General features: G+C 49.0%; 7 protein-coding genes across 7 annotated transcripts; 4 read left to right on the forward strand and 3 right to left on the reverse strand.

Annotated features, from left to right (window-relative positions):
- The first annotated feature begins 3 nt into the window (after positions 1–3).
- On the forward strand, positions 4–3,548 carry GGI43DRAFT_401764 (uncharacterized protein). Its single transcript, XM_083205625.1, has 4 exons — positions 4–303; positions 362–1,049; positions 1,201–2,485; positions 2,645–3,548. Exons 1-4 carry the CDS (start codon positions 155–157, stop codon positions 2,812–2,814), a joined length of 2,292 nt encoding a protein of 763 aa, XP_083062378.1. The 5' UTR covers positions 4–154; the 3' UTR covers positions 2,815–3,548.
- Positions 3,549–6,043: 2,495 nt separating this feature from the next.
- On the forward strand, positions 6,044–6,944 carry GGI43DRAFT_422111 (HpcH/HpaI aldolase family protein; the record flags this gene model as incomplete). The annotated part of the gene is made up of 2 exons (XM_083208054.1): positions 6,044–6,100; positions 6,189–6,944. 2 exons carry the CDS (start codon positions 6,044–6,046, stop codon positions 6,942–6,944), a joined length of 813 nt encoding a protein of 270 aa, XP_083062379.1.
- A 447-nt stretch (positions 6,945–7,391) lies between these two features.
- On the reverse strand, positions 7,392–8,795 carry GGI43DRAFT_337931 (putative O-methyltransferase). Its single transcript, XM_083202085.1, has one exon. The coding sequence runs from the start codon at positions 8,605–8,607 to the stop codon at positions 7,489–7,491; it is 1,119 nt and encodes a 372-aa protein (XP_083062380.1). The 5' UTR covers positions 8,608–8,795; the 3' UTR covers positions 7,392–7,488.
- A 1,133-nt stretch (positions 8,796–9,928) lies between these two features.
- GGI43DRAFT_422113 (aspartate aminotransferase-like protein) lies at positions 9,929–11,535 on the forward strand (the record flags this gene model as incomplete). Its single annotated transcript, XM_083208055.1, has 5 exons — positions 9,929–10,087; positions 10,269–10,759; positions 10,842–11,244; positions 11,306–11,411; positions 11,477–11,535. 5 exons carry the CDS (start codon positions 9,929–9,931, stop codon positions 11,533–11,535), a joined length of 1,218 nt encoding a protein of 405 aa, XP_083062381.1.
- Positions 11,536–14,146: 2,611 nt separating this feature from the next.
- GGI43DRAFT_422114 (uncharacterized protein) lies at positions 14,147–14,665 on the reverse strand (the record flags this gene model as incomplete). Its single annotated transcript, XM_083208056.1, has 2 exons — positions 14,147–14,339; positions 14,400–14,665. 2 exons carry the CDS (start codon positions 14,663–14,665, stop codon positions 14,147–14,149), a joined length of 459 nt encoding a protein of 152 aa, XP_083062382.1.
- Positions 14,666–14,887: 222 nt separating this feature from the next.
- On the forward strand, positions 14,888–16,267 carry GGI43DRAFT_338096 (HpcH/HpaI aldolase family protein). Its single transcript, XM_083202086.1, has 3 exons — positions 14,888–15,166; positions 15,250–15,502; positions 15,560–16,267. The coding sequence occupies exons 1-3, from the start codon at positions 15,110–15,112 to the stop codon at positions 16,057–16,059; spliced, it is 810 nt and encodes a 269-aa protein (XP_083062383.1). The 5' UTR covers positions 14,888–15,109; the 3' UTR covers positions 16,060–16,267.
- GGI43DRAFT_338113 (chaperonin 10-like protein) lies at positions 16,267–18,178 on the reverse strand. The gene is made up of 2 exons (XM_083202087.1): positions 17,868–18,178; positions 16,267–17,781 (listed from the first exon to the last, which is right to left on the reverse strand). The coding sequence occupies exon 2, from the start codon at positions 17,630–17,632 to the stop codon at positions 16,475–16,477; it is 1,158 nt and encodes a 385-aa protein (XP_083062384.1). The 5' UTR covers positions 17,633–17,781; positions 17,868–18,178; the 3' UTR covers positions 16,267–16,474.
- Positions 18,179–18,221: the final 43 nt, after the last annotated feature.

Genomic DNA, 18,221 nt, shown 5'->3' on the forward strand with positions numbered 1-18,221 from the left:
TCCGTTGACTGCTCCGTCGACTGCCCCATCTGCCAACTTCCGCCCGCACCTGCCGAGGGCTCTTCTTCTTCATATCAGATAGAAGCCGTCCGGGATACAACCTCCCGTGCCCAAGCAAAGCTATACCCCTCTCAGCAGAAGAAGCTTGCCGTCCATGGATCATCTGGAGCCACCCGCCTACAGAGAAACGCCGAGCCTGCCCTATCAGCAGCCCGGCACTGCCGCCGGAGACTCGCTGCCGCAACTGCGAGATCGCCGGCGGGAGAAGCCGCTTCTTTCATGTACCTTTTGCAGGAGTCGCAAGTAAAATCATTCGCCCGTCGCGATCTCAACGGCTATGAGACTGACGGACAGCCCCCAGGGTGCGGTGTGACCGTCAGCTACCATGCAAGACCTGCACAAACAGGGGAATCGGCTTGTCCTGCACCTATGAGTTAGGCGGGTCACGGAAGAGCAAGAGCAAAGTCAGCGTCGGTGATCATATCCAGCAGCTCGAGGAGCTCGTGCGCTCCCTGGTCGGGCAGCAACAGCAGACGCCGGCCGCGCATCCCGATGGCCTCGTCCGAGACTTTTCGGACCATTCATTCCAGGCCTCGCCAACCGCGTCGCCGCAGAGTGTCCCTACGGCCCCACTAGCATCGGTCGACGAGGACACGCTCGTGCCAGCCCAGAGGCATGCGTCCATATCGCGGAGCAGGGACCGTGCCGACTCCCCCGCACCCTCGGAGCCTGGCAGCATGCGTCTGCACTCGCATGGTATCGGTGCCAGCTACGTCGGGAGCGTTCACTGGGCCGCCGTCCTCGAGAGTATCTCAGAGCTTAGAGACCACTACGAGGAGGAGGAGGAGGCCCGGATGCTGGCCACCAGCGATCATGTACTACTCCAAAGCCCTGGCCCTCGACTGCTATACGAGCCCGTCCAAGCCACAAAAGCCCATCTTCTTGCTTCAATCCCGGCCCGGCCCGTTGTGGACCGCATGGTCGCACGGTACTTCAACGCACAAGGGGTTGTACCAGGAATACTTCACAGTGGACATTTTCTCCAAGAGGTACGGTGCTTGCTGCGTGCTGGAGTGTAATGCCTACTGTCTATGTACAACTCCTTCCCAGTGCCATCCCTTCCCCTCCTCTCTTTACCCCCTGCTTCTGCTTGTTCTCCAAATTCTCCTCGTTGGCTGACAGTTTGGACTACCTTAATAGTACGAGAAGTTCTGGCAGGAGCCAGCTGTCATGCCGTGTATCTGGATTGGACTCTTATTTAGCGTAATGTGCGTCGCCACATTATACCAACAGTCGATCGAGGACCCGGCAGACCCGGAAACTCCAGAACGCGTGCGCGTGTTTCGGGAACAGACTCTTCACAGCCTGGTCCTAAGCCAGTACACCAGAGGCGGGGAATACGTGCTAGAAACCATGATCAATTATCTCATCTGTGAGTCGTTCATGTCCCAGGATACTGAGATCGGGCTCTGGCTTGTACAAGGTATCATCGTGCAGCTCGCCCTAAGCCAGGGCTACCACCGAGATCCCCAGAAGTTCCCCAGCATTTCCCCATTTGCCGGTGAGATGCGGCGACGGGTGTGGGCCATCATCGTGCAGATGGATCTTCGTCTTTCCAGCCAGATGGCGCTGCCATGCGTACTCAAGTCGCAGCAGTACGACACAGCTGAGCCGCGGAACCTGCTGGACACAGATTTCGATGACACTACCGTCGAGCTGCCCCAATCGCGTCCCGAGACTGAGGTCACGCCCGTGCTCTACAGCTTGGCCAAGGGCAGGATAGACAAGATGACGGGGCTAGTCAACGACGTCGTCAACGACACCCAGGAGCACCCGTACACGGAGATAATGGAGCTGGATCGGAAGCTGCAAGAGGCCGAGGCCTCACTGCCACCAATCTTCCGATGGCAGCCTCTCAGCCAATCCTTCATGGTGGCACCCCAGATCGTCATGCACCGCCTGTTGCTCCAGCTCGCCATACAGAGGCTGACAATTTGGCTTCACCGCAAGTACCTCGCGCCGCCCTATACCCAGCCGCGCTACCAATACTCACGTAGCGCTTGTGTCCAGGCGGCCATCAAGATCCTGGAGTTCCAGCAGATAGTGATGGAGGAAACACAAGTAGACGGGCTGCTGTATCCCGCGAGGTGGGCGCGGTGGATGCTCCTGTCCTCGCGGCCGCGGGCCGTCTTCTTGCTGGGCGTAAGCATCCTCTGCTACTATATACAGCTGGCCAAGTCCCAACCGGACGTTTCTCTAGACCAGGGCACGGGCGCTAAGATTCACAATCTGCTGCGCAACGCGTATCCCCTCTGGCTGCACTCGGCCACCGTATCTCGGGAAGCCCGGCGGGCGATTGACCACCTGAGCATCATGTTGGGGCTGCAGGAGCACCAAAGCGGCACATCTCTCACTGGCTCTGCCACTGCCACGCCTCAGGACACAGATATGTCGCTTGACCAGTTCACCTGGGACGCATACGAAGGTAAGCTGTCGAACTACTAGATGATCACTGGCGGTGTTGCCCAATGCCCGTCCCGTTCCCTTCCTTCCCTTGGTCTCTGCCAACCTTCTGCCCTAATATTTGCCTCCCTATCAGCCCCAAATACCAACACGTTCTGCGTCAGGGACTGACTTTTTCCAGAGTGTATCGCCAATTTCCCAGCAACGACAGCATTCGGTGGTGAATTTATGGGGCCGAGCCTGCCCAGTTCCTCTTCAGTGACGAGCATCTCTACAGCGGATCTACTGTCAATGAACTTGAACACCCCAGAGTCGGGCGGCTGGATGGACAGAGGAGCCTTTAAGCCATGAATGGTAGGATCCTGGTGGGTATTGGAAGGCGGCACATTATCTGTCGCTGGGCCATACTCACCTTTGTGCTTACATTCTATTACACAGTCGGAGGGAACATAGCCTATGGACGAGAAGAAAAAACAAGGCGACTCCAATATACGCTGTATAACGTTCCAACCAGCCCTACAACTGTCTATTTTATATGGCTCCATTAGCGCAGTCGCAAGGATGTTCACCAGCACGTAGGAGTCATATTATTCTGTGTCTATCTGTTACTTGTTGGTTCCATTTTTAGTGACTAACTATGAGGCGACGCTTTACAGTTGGGCACAACCTGTGAAACATTACAAAAAGCAGCATACTTTTCTACTAGTTATTTTACGGCTATTATATACAAACAGGGAAATTTAAATATCTAGCTAGAAAGAAAAGAAGAAAAGCAATATAATCAGAAAGCTATAGCGAACAGCTTTACTATGTGCTGTTTGTTGTGTTACAGGGGCTGTGGTGGTTGTAGAGCTGATTCTGTGTTATTGATTTTGGCTAAACTTAAGCCCTGATGCAATTCACCTGAATACTTTTCAGCCGGCTGAAAAAAGTGACTTTTAATACGTCGCCAAAAATGGGGAGGCTGCTTGTACCTTTTTAGCCTTATATAAGCTGCATTTTATTTTTACCTACCCTATAGTTTCAGATATACCTTTAAAAAGCAGCCAAAACAAGGTCATTTTTAGCTAGTAGCTTACAAAAACATAAGAAGTAATTACTTAGTATTGTGCCCAAGCTCCTATAATTTTTTTTTTTTTTTTTTTTTTTTTAAATAGAAGATTTAAAGTTGCGGCTGAAAAGAACTATAAAAGCATTCTTGTAATATTTTTAGTCGTTGCAGCCCAAGTTCAGCAGATTTCTATAGGGCTAGCTAATAAGTATACTAATTACAGGCATTTACACGGCCCTTACTAGCGCAATACAGAGCTAACAGGATTACCTATCACTTTGAAAGTGGTAAGGCAGCTTTTTTATACTTTCTTTGTTAGCAGCATGGTACTTAGAGCAACTTAAGTTACAACAAACCTAGCGCCTAATTCTATTAATTTTAGCAGGGAACTGCTAAATGCAAGGTATTGCTAAGTATAAGTAGAAATTTACAGTACTTATTCTTGTATGCTTTTTAGTCTATGGCTGATGTACCCTTGTTTTTCTTACCTTTTAATTGGGCTAATGCCAGCAGGATATATAAAAGTTGCCTTACCTTCAAAGAGATAGTAAATCTGACTGAAAAAAATACTTATGAAATTAGCTAGCCTGATTAGGCAACCCGGGCGTTTTATGCAAGGGACGGCTTGAAAAGACTACCTATATAAACAAGCTGTCCTGTCTCACCCCCTGTAGCCTGTCCTGTAGTAATACATAAGCTTTCTTATGCTAAAAGAGATAACCTGTCTAAAGGTTAGTATTATATATACTATATATACACCTCACTTAAAAAAATACTATTATGTTAAATTATTTAAGAATTATTTTTATAGATATAAATATTTAAAAACCTATACGCGCATATGTGACTTTAATAATTTGTATGCGTCTAATAAATAGTGCTAACATGATCCTCGGACAGGTTACAGGGGGTAAGGTAAGACAGGTTATATGTATACTCGCTTGAAAAGTATCCCTTGTGGCTCGCACGAGTGTACACATAAGCTGGATATGTAGGTCACCCCTGTAACTTTTACATGTATATTATACAGCCTGCATAATCCTCTACACAGTTTACCTATTACCACTAACTTTAACCACTAACCTTAACCGCTAACTGCTAACTGCTAACTGCTAATCTTAACTACTAATTAGCAAAAAATATAATATAAGTGTTAGTTTATATACTATATTTTAGTATAAAAAGATAACCTGTATATTGCTTGGTAGATTTTTTTATATCAAAAACGGTACGCTGTATAATATATATGTAAAGGTTGCAAGGGTAACTTATATCCAGCTTATTACACTAGCCTGGCTTGCGTAGTATCTCCAAAAGGTGGGGCTAGTAGTGAAAAGCAGTTTTGTAGCTTCCAATTTATTACACTTATAAATAGCGCTATATTGCAATTTTGCAGCACTGCATTGCATGGAAGATAAATTTTACAGTGCTGCATTGTAATTTACAGCTGTATATTATAATTTTATAGTACTATTTACTATAAAATGCATACATACACTCACAAATTAAAGCTCTGATAAAGTACATTGCGCAGCTTAGCTGTAATAGGTAAGTGCGGCCTGCCTAACTGCAAATAGCAATAGATCTCACTTTTTGAATATTCTTCAAGCTACGAGGGATACTTTTCAAGCCGTCCCTTAATGCAATTTAAATCAGCCGGCTGAAAAGTATTCAGGTGAATTGCATCAGGGCCTCGGCGTGATTTTCGCGATTTTCCGAAGTTTTTCGGATTTCTAGAATAACGCTGCAGCGGGCTTTAAAATCGAATAAAAATGCAATACGCGGTTAAGATCAGTCGTTCGACATCGATTCTGTTATTTTCAGTCGTTTTCTATGCGTGGCAGATGGTTTTGGCGGCCTCGGGGTCATGCATCGGATGCTGTTAACGTGTTGTTGATTTTTCTAGGTTTTTCTGCACAGAAAAGGGGTCATTTGGCTGTGTGTGCCGCTTTTCGTGGTGTTTCACGGGTACTCTCCCCCCGTTCCTCCATCCTGATAGATTTGAACACAAGTTAGTGCCGACGTGACAAGGACCACTGGCCAGGCAATGAAAGGATCGACTCAACGCTGCCCCTGAAAGCAACTGATGATGCCATACTTCCGAATTTCCAGTCTATAATCCGTAAATGGGTTGTTGTCAACAGCCACGTATCCGTATCGGAGCGTCAGCCGAAATCCTCCTCCTCCGAACTTCTCCGGTCAAAGCCCCTGTAATGCAACTCAAAGTTGACTGGTAAGCGTAACGTAACTGCAGCATAGTGCCATGCAAAGCGGCATACAGCCTCCGGCATGTCAGGGCGGCCACACCACAGGTAGATCGCGATCGAAAGATTACTGCCTCTCATTTTCCATGTAAATATCCAATCTCCAGACCAAAATTTCATCTTTTCTTCTACACTATTTCCCGTTTCGGGCCAATTACATCATTGCCATATTCATTCAACAGACGAATAAAAAGTTTCATCGTCAAACAGGCAACGCATACAATTCAAACACCCAAGTTATAACAGGACCACCAAACCGTCGAAAATGGTTATCTGCGAGAATGTTCTGTACACCAAGGCTAGCGCCGGACAGTTATGTAAGGTAGGCAGGTTGGAGACCATCCCAACGTCATCTCGGTGATTGGCCTGGATCCGGTGATAGAGAGAGAAGTGGCTAAATGTCACCACAGGCTCTGGTCCTCAGGCTGGTGACGAATCCCCTCGTCGTCCAGTTTGCTAGGAACGCCGGCTTCGATGTTGTGTGGGTCGAGATGGAGCACTCGACCTACTCCATTGCTGAGGCCAGCATGCTCGCGAGCGCGGCCATGATGGCCGGCATGACGCCCATTGTTCGCGTGCCGTACCAGTGCGGCATGGGTTACGTTCAGCAGGTCCTGGACTCTGGGGCTATGGCGGTCGTCTTCCCGCACATAGTCTCGGCTGCGGAGGCCAAGGCAGCCGTCAAGATGTGCAAGTTCCCCCCGTACGGGAAGCGGTCGCTGTGGCTCCAGCAGGCTGCCGTGGGCCTCCGCACCATGCCCATGCAGATTATGGCCGACGAGGTCAACTCAAGGGCGTCGGCTGTGGGCGTCATGATCGAGGCCGAAGAGAGCATTACAAACGTCGACGCCATTGCGGCGGTTGACGGCGTCGATATTCTCATAGTCGGCTGTATCGACCTGTCGAGTGATATGGGTATACCCGGCCAAGTTGATGCACCTAAGTTTAGGGCTGCGCTCAACGCTGTCAGCGTGGCATGCAAGCGCCACAACAAGGTCTTCGGACTGGCTGGTAACTATAAGGACCTCGACTTCCAGGACTGGGTCATTAACACTCTAGGGGTTCGTCTGATACTGGCTCATGTGGACTCGAACCTCATCTCGGTCGGCGCGATGGAATGTGCAGAGAGGATAGCCTCCATTGATCGAACTGTTCTGCCTAACTAGGAAATTGATTGTGGGTGGAGTCATGGGAACATGGTTATAGAAATAGGACTCTTCGTTACATGTTAGATATTCGTAAGATAGAGAGAAACAATTGAACAAAGGTAGACTTTATTCAACGCTGGGCCTTGAAAACCCCTCTGCTTGTTGTGATGATGCAATTTCCTCCCTTTTGTCTTTATGGAGGAGCAGCGGCCTATTCGATAGTATCTCACTAATGTGCACAATTACAATTCCATCATGAGATCAAACGATTTGATATTATCGTGTACTAGCTTGCCTACCCCCAAACTTTTAAAAAAGATTCCATGTTTCATCTTGGACATTGTAACATCAGGGCCCGAACTGCATTAAATGGAGCTATGTTTAGGACATCTCGCCTAACTATCCTTAAGAGGGTCAAGAACTCTAGCTAACTCAATGCTAACCTTGGCAGGTCCAATCCAGCTCTTCTGTTTCATCTGCTGCTCTTTATACTCCATATACGGATACAAGAGCTTGGGGTTAGATACAAGACCACGCAACATATGTACACTCATATAGTTTCTCAGGCCAACACGAACTCAAGTACACCAAAGTCATCAAATTCAGACGCAATTTGCTGGAATTCCGCATTGAGCTTGAAACCAGCTTGCGCAGCTAATTCGCTGTACATGGCGGCGTTTCGCCTCTTCCCGGCAGCGCACATAAGACAGATGTCCAACCCGACATTCATGGGGATACGCTTTGGGTTCAGCATCTCCTCAATAATCAGAATGCGTGAGTCGGGAGCCACTGCCTTTCGCACATTATGGAAGGCCCGCAGGACGTCCTCATCGGGGAAATCGTTGAGGATCCGGCGGAACTGGTAGATAAGGGCACCCTGGACGTTTTCGGGATACGGCTCGAACATGCTTCCGCTTATCATCTGGATATTCTGCAGGTCCTCGTCCTGTTCCTTCGCGACGTTTTTCTTGGTGTTCTCAATAACTTCTGGGAGATCGTAGAGAATGCATCTCTCGGCCGGGAGAAATTTATTGTTGCGGATTGCATCGCGCAGGGCGAGACCGTGGCTCCCACCGATATCCACGATAGCCGCTCGCGACCCAGAACCGAGAGGCTCCCGCATCCAGCCGAAATCGTAGATGCCCTTCAGTGAGTACATGACTCCGAGAGCCTTCAGCGCTTCATTGAATCCCTTGTGCACGACTTTGTTTTCAACGAGGATCTCGTAAGCGGGCCTGTTTTCGAAACCGTGGCTAAGGCCAAGAGGTGTGACGCTGGCGCTCTGAGGCGAAGCCAAACCATGCTTCGCGAAGAAGTTTGGCATCTGGGCGAAGGAGCGGAACACATTATTGAACATGTGAATGTAGAGCCAGGCGGTAGGCTCGTCGTACTTGTAAAGACGAGACCTTTCCGTGTGAGCGACACGGCCAGGGCCTGTAGATGCAAGGACCTTGCCGGAGATAAAGAAGGTGGTCATACGGTCGATCACTTCATGCGTGCCACCGATTTTGGCGGCCAACTCGGCCACGGAGATGTCACCCTCATCCGGGATGGCATCAAAGCCTTTGTAGTCAATGAAGACCTTGATGAGCGTGAACTCAGCGGCAGAGAAGACGGGGTTGCCGATGTCGTGGTACGCCTGTTGAACGCGGGCACGAGCATCATCTATGTTTGAACCCATTTTCTTTGATGTTTGTGTCGTCTTTGTTTTTGCCTTCTTCTTCTTGGACAGCAGAGAGAAATTGATCTGATCTTGTGGAGACGACGAGTACTGCTTCTGTAATTAATAGCTCTCAACCCTCTTTATAGTCGTGGCTCGGGGCTTTTCGGTGAAGAGGTGTTCGCATGCAACCCGAACGGTACCGATTCCGGCAATATTTGATCGGAGGTTCATTCATGGAACACGCCTGTTGTAGCGGCTGACAGAGAAAATTCATGGTCTTCCTTCGGTGCAACTCGCAAGCCCGGCGGTGGATGGTTCCTCCTACTATGTGCCAACCTTGTGTTGATACGAGTCTATAGTCGTCAACTTCCTAACCAGCTTGCCAGATAAGATCATGGTTACTAGAGGCTGTTTTGAGATGGAGTTACACGACAAGATGCACAGGAAATCTTTCTGTTTCTCCAGTCTTCCCCCACGGGCTCCTCGACTCGCCTGTCCTAGCTGCACCGAACTAAGCTTTGAAGAGATAGACCCTTTCCTTGGGCCGACACATAGTTCAAGTTAAAGGCTGACTAATTTTCGGCTCAAGAGTCCCTTGGACTGTCGTCCTCTAGGATTTGTCTAGAATTGTAACTGTTCATCCTCCGGGGCTACCTCTGCTAGGTTACCACGTTGACGCTTGTCCTGACATAAGCATTCTCATGCAGCCCCTGGTCCGTCCATCTGCTTTCCGCAAACGGATATATGCCTAAACTACGGAGTATCGCTGTCGTAATCTCGGATAAAATAACCAATCAACGCCCTAGTTGACGAAGCTAAAAAGCAATGGTTTAGAATTGTTCTTTCTCGCGTGGATGGCGTGATTAACCCGTACTATTAAGAGTCTCTTCGGCTTCGCTCAGAAGGCCAAGGATCAAATTCTCCAAAAACAAAAAATATTCATGAATTCTCTCATCGTGATGCCGGCGGTATTCAGCGAGGGTTGATGACGGAGGGTCGGAATATGCACGGCGATAATATTTGCGCCGCTACCGAAATAGTCCGGCCATGCCGAAATGCCGAGTTAATCCTCACCCACTCACATTCTTGCAATGCACACCCATTATCATTATTTGCCCGGTATCGAGCTCCCACTGTTGAAAATAGTGTACAGGTAGGGTCATGTCCAGGTCAGGGCACACCCTGCGAGCTAGCGCGGCTCTGTATGTATTCCGCATAAGTAAGGATCTTACGCCCGCCTAGGCTTAGAGTGATGCAATTTATCCCATATTTTGACAACATCGTCTATCACCTTGTTAAATCTTCTTGTGGACTTCCAGCATATCTCTCTCCTTTGATCATGGCATTACTCGAAAAGATTCCAGTTGCTGTGCCTGATAACACGTTTGCAATAATCGAAGCATTTAAAGCCGATACTGAGAAGAAGAAAGTAAACCTAAGCCCTGGTATTTACCGCGACGACAATGCAAAGACGTGGGTTCTACCTTCCGTAAAGAAGGTAATTAACCCCCCTTGATCACAGGACTGTCCAGATCTTCAAGCCCAAGGTTGCTTAGAAAGATTTCCTGCGTGCGAATTCCTCTACTCCTTTACAATTATCTAGTAATCCAGACTATCCTTCTCTTTACCTCCCCTTGTGAGTTCGATGGGTTAGGCCACACGACACTGACCTGCCTCAGGCGAGAGAAATCATCCAGGCGGACCCGCATCTCAACCATGATATCTCACCTCAAATGGGATACCCTGATCTGGTCTCCGTTGCACGGCAGATTACCTTTGGGGATACGTTGGGTAGCCGGAGTATTACCTCAATGCAGACTATCGCAGGCACTGGTGCCAACTACCTGATTGCACGTTTCCTGTCTTGCATCGCTCAACCCAAAACCGTATGGCTGTCCAATCCTACCTGGGAGAATCACCCAAAGATCTGGAGACACACCAACCCCGCCATAGAACAGCGTTTATACCCCTATTATGACTACAAAACATCCACGCTAGATATTGAAGGCATGATCTCAACGATGAAGGAGCAAGCATCGAGAGGGGATGTTATAGTCCTCCAGGCATGCGCGCACAACCCAACCGGTTTGGACCCTTCAAGGGAACAGTGGGAGGCCATCGCAAATGTATGCGAGGAAAAGGGCTTGTTCCCTATTCTTGATTCAGCTTAGTTCGTCTGTCACACCACATTTAATGGAACGAGCGATCTCATGAGGGTCAGCTCGTTAACTAACTTGTCCTGCATTTGACAGTCAAGGCTTCGCAACAGGAGACATCGACAATGACGGTTGGGTGTTACGTCACTTTGCCACCCGCTCGAACGGCGCCATTGAGTTTGCGGTGGCCCAATCGTTCTCCAAGAACTTTGGTCTCTATGGAGAGCGAGTCGGTGCTCTGCATGTTGTGACACGCAACCACAACACCGCAGCCAAAGTGGAGGCAACATTAAAACAGATCTCACGCGCCGAGATCACTTCCACGCCTGGCTTCGGGGCCAAGGTCGTCGCTACCATCGTTCAAAACCCAGAACTGAGGGAGCAATGGCAGCAGGACCTGAATACCATGAGCGGTCGGTTGAGGGACATGCGAAGACGACTGCACGACGAGTTAACGAAGAGAGACACGCCTGGTAACTGGCGGCATCTCTTGACCGATGTAAGCATCCATGGGTCTTCAACTATCGATTTATGCAAGGCTAACTCACAGCTACGAAAAGATTGGCATGTTCTCTATGACAGGACTATCTCAAGAGCAAGTGACAACCCTTAAAGACATGTTCCATGTCTACCTTCTTCCTTCTGGTCGACTTTCGTTCACAGGCTGTAAGTGACAACGCATTGAGACTATTGCTTTCTTTAGTTTTATCTCGGCTAACAGTTATCTCAAGTGACAACCGGAAACGTTGAATATGTTGCAGAGTCCATCCATCAAGTTTTAACATTGTAGATACCAACAAATTTCGGCAGCAGCCGTTTGGTACGCGTGCGTGGGAGGAAATACCAGTTCTTATAAAGAGACAAAGGACGGCATCCGTTCTTTAGTTGGAAGTAGAGCCGTATTTCTCACGGTACAAGTGAAGCAACTTCCTCAAAGAAATCGCTCAGCCAGAAGGCTTTCAGATAAATAGTCTGGTGGCATCCTCTGTGCTTTCCAGTTTTAACTACACAGATATTTAGTGGTAAATTTGACTGAACAAGGGAGTCGAAATAACAAATCAAAGAGACGGTCCATTTTATGCCGACACTCATGGTACTAAATTTGATGATTCCTTTGGCCATGCGTTCTGTCGCTCTGGGTTTCTGCGAAATGTCTCTTTTGTGTAGATGCTGTGTTTTTACTCTTCGTGATTGGACTCTTAAAAAAAGACTACTCCGTCAATAGAACATGACTCCTTTAGAGCCTGGTACTCTATGGCTGTAAATTCCAACAACCCGCTTCCACGTTGGTCCTACGCACTGCGCTAGCATCAGTAAACCCGGGACCGTTTCTACTTTCATTAGCCCTTGAACAACAAACCTATAAAAAACGAGGTTGTTTGCCCTTTTCTCCCGCATCACAGGAATACGAACGCTGAGGCAGATAGGCAGGCAGCTACTGTAATAACTCAGCCTATTCAAACACAAATTAGAGTATTGGATTGAGGGGTAACCCGATTCAAGCTGCATCAAACTCGTGACCCTTTTTAGGTATCTTCGATGCCTTTCCTTTTATCGTTAAATAAGCTCTTTTCGTCCCAGTTTCCTCTTTCATATATATTCTAATCGATCTCTCTGCCTTGGGAACGAGTGCCGTCGCCGTCCTCCAAGGTTTGCGTGCAGTCTTTGTGCTTGACGCATTCTCTGCGTTAGCATCAGTTTCAGACTCTGACTTGCTCTACTTCGGTGAGACTCTTTTACAATGGTGAGATCAGTCCTTATGTCCTTCGGCTTACTAATATTCGTAGTTGCCGATTGATAATGAGCCTTTCTTTAGTGCATTCGGTTGAGGGTCTATTCGGGACATATGTGGCTTGACAAAAGCCGCATGCGCCTTTCTCGCTATTATCTGCATCATCCACGTACTTCGAGTCTTCCCTTTGCCCAAATACAGGTACAAATACGTTCCCACTGGGCGGATGGCTCGAACAAGCCGTCATGAAGGAGCTTCAAGTACTTCCGGTAGGACCCTTCCAGGTATCCATGAATAAGCATGCGTCTTGAGGACTAGATGTGCTGATATGTGCTAATCTGTATCTCTTTAGCCTATTCTTCATCATCGTATGCTCCTCCTAAGGCGCCCGAGGGCTTGTATCACTCCGGGCCTGGCGCGAGCCTGGCGCGTGTTGGGTTGGTTATCCGCTGATAGGAGATCGGTGCTCCTATGGGACGTGCCGCCGATCAAGCGCTCCGATTTCAAGCTGGAGCAGCAACGGAAGGATGTGTAGGAGCTCGATCTAGGCCCTTGCTGTAGTATCCATAGAGCATGTTGGCAGCCTAGAGACCGTGTCCGCTGTTCCATCGGGATTTTCATGGTTTTTCGAGCGAGAAGTTGTTGCCTAGATGCTGATCACAGCATCAAAACCAGAGCCGAAAAGAAACAGGATTCGAATTTTCCACTAATAGACGCTGTTGAAGCTATCTTGGGTACTCCTTACCTATCGCAGTTATTGTGGAAGCATTGCTCAGTATTGTCTATCTATTCTCATGCAATCTATAAGCCGTTTTGGTCCCGGTTATAAAGGGAGAGATCCTGACCTGCTTTCATTATTGGCCTGCCCAAATCGTGTCCATCGCTTTCTTGTCTTCTTCAATTATTTAAGTAGTCCGGAGCATAGTAGACGCAGCGCTAGTTGCAGTAGTCCTCTATTCACAACATCACCCAGGTCTATACAGTCCTTCTGTTTCTTATCGCAAAGGACGGGGAAAAGGGATGCTATTGCAGATGCATGATTCGACGAACTCAGGAACCTATATCGTAGCTTAACTTGCTACTACCAAGCCATAACGCCATCTAAGATGCCACCAACAAGAGCATGTGACCATCTACATCGAGTGCTACAGTGGGGATGTAAAAGTGACAAGTATAATGCCTAAGAAAATCTATTACTCTGTTACATATCCTACAATTATAATTAAAATTGAATAGGCTTTTTTCATAGATTTTTTTAATAGTGATAATATATAATGTCTATTATAGTTTTTTATTGATATTTTTATAAACTTTTTTAAAAATTAAAAAATGAAAGGTAATAATCTTTTACTTACAGCAGGACTGCATTTTCTACTATAAAGCCACTGATTACAATGTAAATAATTTTTAAAGTATTTTTGTATAATAAATTAAAAAAAAATTATTTAAAAAATAAGTTTTATAAATTATTTCATATTTAATATTTATATATATTTAAATTTCCTTCTTTTATTATGTTTAGTGTTAATTTTAAACTTCAATATGCTGTATTTGGGTGTATACTGTGGGGTGGTCGTGACTTTTGTTGACACTGCTCGAGATAGCTGTATTTTGTTTGCCGTCGGCTATAAGTTTACTCTATTCCTTGATCTTAGTCCGAAAAGGGCCACTACGTTTTCTGTGCGTTAATTCGAGCCTGCCATGCTTGCCGATCTGTAATAGATCTGGCCTTAACATGTGGCGAAAGGAGCCTGAAGGTGTTGGCGACGTGACCCTTAACGCTTTCGCTTACACCCAAAACCCCATTAATGTTCTTTGGCATGCTATTGTTGGAGCTCTCACCCCCGGTCTTCCCGATGAGTCTATACTGGCACCGTTAGTCTTGCCATATATGACGGCGGCTGCGGCGGTGGTCAACGTACGATTCGTCCTTTTCGTTGGGGCGAGTGTTTGCAGATGGCTGGACTTGGTCTTCGGAGCTTACATTGAATGGCCGGCTAGGATTTGGGGGGAACACCGTTAGCACGCAGAAGTGTGTACTATTCGACCCTCTACAACTCACTGTGCGGGCGACTCGGTTGCTGCAGATGTGCTCTGGTCCCTCGCATTTAAATATGCTCTCTGTGTCGTCTTGAGAGACGAAGTCGCGGCTGAGGCGGCCGACGAGCTTAGAAGACAAGAGTGGCATTGCGAGCTGGTCCTCTTCACGGCGAGGCTGGCCTTGGCGGAGTGGAGCATCATGACAGGGTGTGAGGAATGGTGTCGGTTGAGAGTGTCAAAAAGCTGAAAATTGATACGGTCAGGTAACAGCTACTCTCAAGGGGAAAAATAAAATAGCACACAACATCCTTCACAAAAGGAACAAATTAAACGGCTTATATAGGAAAATTGAGGCCCGAAACCTGGGAAACGGCGGATAACCCTCCGACTCGGAGAACGACAAGTTGCGAGTATCACCGATAAAATGCGATTATAGTCTCCAACATAAGCTCCGGCGCCAGCACGGAAGAACGGCGGTCAGCAGCGGCAGTATTAGAAGAGAGTCCATTGAAAAGACTCCGAGTTGGTTTATTCCTCCATTGACTGCGTTGAGGGTCTGTAAGTGGAAATAGTAGTCTTCTTGGTGCTTACAATGGCTTCTTGCGTCAATACCTTAGCCACCAAGGTTGCTGCTGGGCAGCTTTGCAAGGTATGCCTTGAACCCCCAGTCAAATGAGGCACAGGAACTCTCACAGCAGCTCTTCATCCATCAATTCTAACCTGTTCTCCTAGGCCTTTGGCATCAAGTTTAATACGAACCCCCAAGTCGTTCAGCTAGCAAAAAATGCCGGTTTTGATTCGCTTTTCATCGATTTGGAGCACTCGACGCTGTCCATTGACGATGTAAGCCAGTTGTCCGTTGCTGGGCTGCTCACAGGCATCACCCCTTTCGTCCGAGTCCCACACCAGTGTGGCAATGGCTTCGTGCAGAGAGTCCTCGACGGCGGTGCGATGGGCGTGATATTCCCACATATACATTCATCTCGTAAGTATCCCCGGATCCCCGCACCATGGCTTTGGAGCCTAATATCGCGATCTTTAGAGGACGCGAAAGCTGCCGTTTCCATTTCGAAATACCCGCCAGCGGGTTGCCGATCGATGACCGGCCAGCTGCCGGTATTTTCGCTCAAAACGACACCGCAAGACCGAGTCATTGATGAAAGCAACACATCCGCTTCGTCAGTCATCCTGATGATAGAGACCAAAGATGCCGTTGAGAATGTCGACGAGATCGCGGCAGTCGAGGGCGTCGACGTGCTCCTTGTCGGATCTAACGACCTAGCGATCGAGTTGGGTGTACCAGGCGGCTTCCAGACGCCTGCTTTCCGCTCTGCTTTGGAATTGGTCAGTAAGGCTTGCAGGCGACATGGTAAGACAATGGGATTGGCTGGTATATATGACAATTACGAAATCCAGAATTGGGCCATCAACACGCTCCATGTCCGATACATGCTTTGCGCAATAGACTCGAGCCTCATTGCTAGCGGCGCTACAAGATGTATTGCTGCACTTCCCAACGTCGAAAAGAGCGGTAGGGGGTAGGAAATGCTTTGTACGGGCTTGTTTGGGTTGTAGAAATTCTCAGTAGCCTTCCGCAAAGATGCACAATACCACGCACTACGCAGCTGGCAGGAAACTATCCGATGTAGTGGTGACCAATGAGATTCGTTTGGAACCCATGGTTTACATCTCAATTAGAAATTCGCAGTTTCGTAGAGCCTCAAATGGAGCCCCCACAGGCCAGATGGTTATTTCTTGGCTACTAACTTGGAGTTTGGCATTACGTTGAGATAAACCCGTGGAATTGCATTGTGTGACGCTGGATACCGCAGCTATTGTTCATGATATCTACGTTACTAGATCGGCTGTTCCCAAGCTACCCTGTACATGTAGTTACCGATCTCTCTACCCCACCACTGAGCTGTCCGTTTCTCCTCCATACATACTCTCTCATTCCTCACAAGGTGTAGAGCAGCTTCTTGCCCGAGACCCTCCCACTCCGAATATCATCCAAACCCTCCAATGCACCAGCCAATCCGTCATCGCGCACCAACTGTGGATGGAAGCGGATAAGCTTACGATCCACGAGCCCCTGCATTGTGCGGTTCCACACTTCGAGAAAGTCCTGGGCGATGCGGTTTGGCTTCCTGGTATGCGGCTCTGGCCAGGCTATCTCGTCGCCGAGGGGCTCGAGGCCAAAAACCCAGCTGGGGCGCACAACGGCGCGTGTCGCCGCCACGGCGTCGCTGTAGGGGTCGAGCGCCACGTAGCGGCCACCAAGGCGGCTCAGGGCGGCATAGCAGAGGCGCGACGACTCGGGGGTGGTGACGCAGTCGATGACCAGGCGCAACAAGTTGCCTGTGTAGGCGCGTATCTCTTCGGCGGCTGTTGGCGAGGCATAGTCGAAGGTGGCGTCGGCCCCGAACGACCGCACCAACTCGAAGCTGCGCGCAGAGCACGTCGCGATGACGGTGAATCCGGCCAGCTTGAGCAACTGGATGGCCGCTGTGCCTGTATAACTGGCCCCACCGCTGACCAGCACCGTCGTCGCCGGCTTCGAGCCGTCACCAGGGCTGTGAGCTGTGGCAATGTTGATCTTGGGCTCCAGCTGAGGCGGCGGGAGGCGGCTGTTGAGCGGCTCGAGCTGAGGCCCGGCTGGCAAGCCCATGGCGTGGAACAGGGCCCACGACGTCGTGATCCACGCGAGTCCGCCCATGCCGCCCGCCGCCTGCGCGAAGGTCCAGTCGTCGGGGATCTTGAGGGCACTCCACGCCGAGCACACCGTGTTCTCTGCGAAGGCCCCGACGCTAGGCCGCAACGAGTTCAGCCCGATGACGGTGGCGGCGACCCGGTCTCCCTCCCGGAAGCCCCATTCCGCGGCAGTCGGACCCACGGCCGTTACCAACCCGGCAAAGTCGCATCCCAGTATGGCGCCCTCGGTGTGGTAGGGGCCCGTCATTTTCGTGTCGACTGGGTTGATTGAGATGGCCTTGACGGCTACGGCCAGCTCATGGTCTTGGAGCGGTCCTTGTGGGAGCGGAGCCGAGTGGGAAAGGATGATGTCGCCTTTGGGACCGCCGACCAAGGCCGTCTGCGTCGTAGATGTGACGGTCATTTTGCTTGTAAATGGTCCAGCTGAGTAACCAGACACACCGTCGAAACTGTTGAATATTCTATAGTTGCTTCTTCCGTGGAGTATTCATTAAAAAATCGGTATATAAACTAGGTAGGAGGCATCCTGCTCGGAATGGGTTCAGCGACACCCTGCGTCTGTCTAATCAGTATTACCGAACGCTAGTAAGCCCCAGAAATCCTACCAGGCCATATAACGAAAATGATTGAATGTATACCGGGGTGTTCTTCCTGCTGTTCTCAAGAGAATGCCGTTGTTGACGCAAGCTTACAGCGTTGACCGAAAAGCTCCGAAACACTCCGGCTGATGGCTGCCTTCGCCCGATGCATTGATTCTGCCCTAGCCACACCGAGAAGATTCAGAGGCAAAGCAGAGAAGTGAAATGGTATATGGGCTGTCCAGGCCTTCCCGACTATGGTATTTAAAACTCGGTGTTAATCGGGTTGGCATTATTAGGATTTTCCGAGCCAACGAATAGGAGCCAAGAGCCAGGGTTGAGCTCAGGCACAGAAGGTCACTCCGTCATATGGAAGACGGAAAATACCGAGAAAAGTAGGCGTCTGATCTATCA

The sequence above is a fragment of the Trichoderma evansii genome (assembly GCF_050947405.1).
Source record: "Trichoderma evansii strain SZMC 28006 chromosome Unknown GGI43scaffold_6, whole genome shotgun sequence".
Taxonomy (NCBI): Eukaryota; Fungi; Ascomycota; class Sordariomycetes; order Hypocreales; family Hypocreaceae; genus Trichoderma; species Trichoderma evansii.